Consider the following 2969-nt stretch of genomic DNA (forward strand, 5'->3'; position numbering starts at 1 on the left):
GCTTGTATCCGCTGCATGCACTGAGCGTGGCCAACATCCCCAACTCGTCACACGGCAAGACCTCTGCCCGCAGCTCCACCATCCCCACCCCGGAGGGGCTGCAGAGCCGGCGCTGCAAGCTGCTGGAGGAGGACAGCCCGATGGTCCAGGCTAGCAAGCGGCAGCGGCAGCGCTATGTGACAAAAGTGGGCAAGTGCCAGGTGAATCTGGGCAACATCCAGGACAAGAAGAGGTTCCTCTCGGACATCTTCACCACCATTGTAGACCTCAAGTACCGCTGGTTCCTCTTCGTCTTCATGATGTGCTACATCATCACCTGGCTGGTCTTTGGCTTTATCTACTTCTTTGACGCCTGGGTGCGGGGTGACGTTGGGCACCAGGGCGATCCCGAGTGGCGGGCGTGCATCGAGAATGTGGATGGCTTTGTCTCTGCCTTGCTCCTCTCAGTGGAAAGCCAGCGGACCATTGGCTATGGCACCCGGATGGTGACAGCCAACTGTGCCGAGGGCGTCATCCTGTTGATGGCACAGTCCATCGTCGGTTCCATGATCGATGCCATGATGGTTGGCTGCATGTTCGTTAAGATCTCCCGGCCCAAGAAGCGTGCCCAGACCCTCATCTTCAGCAAGAACTGCGTCATCTCCCGCCGGGACGAGAAGCTCTGCCTGATGTTTCGTGTGGGGGACCTGCGGGAAAGCCACATGGTGGATGCCAAGATCAGGGCAAAGCTGATCAAGTCCCGTCAGACGGCTGAGGGGGAGTTCATCCCCCTGGAGCAGTCGGAACTGAACCTGGGCTATGACACAGGGGAGGACCGTCTGTTCCTGGTGGAGCCCCAGATCATCTGCCATGTCATCAACCATCACAGCCCTTTCTGGGACATGTCAGCCGAGTCACTGCGCCGGGAGCAGTTCGAAATCATTATCATCCTCGAGGGCATCGTGGAAGCCACAGGCAAGTGATCTGGGGGGGTCAGGGTGGAGAGGGGTGGCTCCCCTGGGGTCCTGGAGATGCTGGGGAAACCTGGGCCCAGGAGTGACATCAGGTCAAGAGATGCTCAGGGTCAAAACTGGCTGCAGTGGGCCATGGGTGATGCAGGGCTGGAAGCCCCTCATTAGGAGCAGGGGGCTCTCTGCGGTGCCCCGGAACAGCTCAGCCGTTGTCTTGCCGCAGGAATGACGTGCCAAGCCCGCACCTCCTACACAGAGGACGAGATCCTCTGGGGATACCGCTTCGAGCCCTGCATGTCCCTGGAGAAAGGCGCCTTCCAGGTGGACTACAGCCGCTTCGAGATGACCTTCGAGGTGCAGACACCAGCGGCCAGCGCCAAGGAGCTGCACCAGCTGAAGGAGCTGGAACAGCAGGAACACTCCACGCTCAGCCTCTACTGGGACCACCTCCTGCAGCCCTGTGTGCTGCCGGGACCCAGCGAGGACGTGCTGGTGGGGATGAGTGTTCCTGGCAGCGTGGCTGAGGGCATCCGGGATGAGCCACCGGAGCAGGAATTACCTGCCTGAGCCGCTCCGGGGACCATGGGACGGGCCGCCTGGCCATGCCCCGGCCCGGTTGGTGCCCGTGGGTGCCCCACGCCAACAGTGCCATAGCCCACCCTCCTCTGTGGGGCTGAGACCTTGTGCCCTCGCCCCACACATTCCCCCAGCTGCAGCCACAGGGCATTATTTTTGTTACGCTTCTTTTGTAACAAGGAACAAGAAGTGTGACTAGTGGGCAAGTAAAGGCTGTTCATGACAAAACCACCCAACCATCAGCCGTGTTTGTTCTGGGGGAACCCTCGGGGGGGCCAGGTGAAGAGGAGGCAAAGCCCAGAGCCCCCCAGTGCCATGGGCTCAGTCCTGCACCATGCCATCCCCCCCCAACACCCCAAGCTGCTCCCCCTCCCTGCCTGACATGGTGCCCCAGGACTCCTCTGGCATGGAAATGTTGCACCGGGCTGATGGCTGGGAGAGGGTGGACACGGTGTAGTAGAATTAAAGTAATATTACAGGAGTGACATCACTGGAGTCACCTGCAGCATTTGGCAGGGCAGCGCCCAGGCCTGAGCCAGGGGCCTGGATTGAAAAAAAATCAGTAAGATCTGTGTACACAGGGTCTGGCTGTGCTGGGGACCCTCCTGCAGTGCCCAGCCAGCTTTGCCTCAGGGAGCATTTCATGGGTTGCAGAATAACCCTTTGGATCTAACCCCCTTTGTCCGCCTTTGCTTTCCCTCTATCAGCCTACCTTTGTATCTTCCCATGGAGTCTTGGGCAGGGTCTTTTCTGACCCCACCTGAAATCTACTCAGAGGGGTGAGAAGGAGGGCTGGAGCAGCTGGGGGGGCCCTGGAGCCGATGTCAGCCCAGCACAGAGGGATGGATGGGAGCAGGGGTGTAATATAAACATAGACATCAGTGTCCCTACACCACACCCCCCCTGCAGCCCCAGCCCAAATCCCCTACAAACATAAAACTCCCCACACAAGAAAAAGGATTAAAAAAAAAAAAAGCTGCAGCTTTTGCTGTGTTTATGCAGCTGCAAACAAGTGTTTGTAGGTGCAAAGTTAATAAGGGTCAATATGCGCATTGATTCGATATAAAATCGTGATTTGCATACTAAGCATGCCATTTACATCTCGTTACTATTCAAATGCAGGTCACTGGGCGAATAACAAACACAAACTCGGTTATCGCACAGACGATCGCGTTTCACAGTACGGGACACGCTCGGGTCCGTGTCCGTGTGCCCGTCCCTGTCCCGTTCTCCGCTCCGCTCCCGTTTCCCGGTGTCCTTCCCTCTCCCCGCCGCCAGGAGGCGCTGCCGCCCCCCTCACGCGCTAAGTCCCGCCTCCCGCAGCTTCGCTTCCGGCGCGTCGCGGTGACGTCATTACTGAGCGACGCGGTGACGCGCAGCGCTGTCCGGCGACGGCCGAGGTGGGACCGGAGGGAGCAGCGTTGGGACCGGGGGGGGCAGCTG

The 2969-nt window shown here is 59.1% G+C and overlaps 2 protein-coding genes across 2 annotated transcripts in view; both read left to right on the forward strand.

The window, feature by feature from the left end:
- Positions 1–5: 5 nt before the first annotated feature.
- Positions 6–1757, forward strand: LOC103618535 (G protein-activated inward rectifier potassium channel 4; the record flags this gene model as incomplete). The annotated part of the gene is made up of 2 exons (XM_008636958.2): positions 6–954; positions 1174–1757. Coding segments are annotated over 2 exons (1293 nt in total), but the record flags the coding sequence as incomplete, so codon positions are not given.
- Positions 1533–2969, forward strand: part of UBE4A (ubiquitination factor E4A) — an 11891-nt gene continuing 10454 nt past the window's right edge. Inside the window, 2 exon segments of the mRNA XM_017738389.1 lie at positions 1533–1565; positions 2850–2926. Coding sequence (XP_017593878.1) covers positions 1533–1565; positions 2850–2926 — 110 coding nt within the window.

Source organism: Corvus brachyrhynchos, unplaced genomic scaffold (assembly GCF_000691975.1).
Source record: "Corvus brachyrhynchos isolate BGI_N302 unplaced genomic scaffold, ASM69197v1 scaffold46, whole genome shotgun sequence".
Lineage (NCBI taxonomy): Eukaryota > Metazoa > Chordata > Aves > Passeriformes > Corvidae > Corvus > Corvus brachyrhynchos.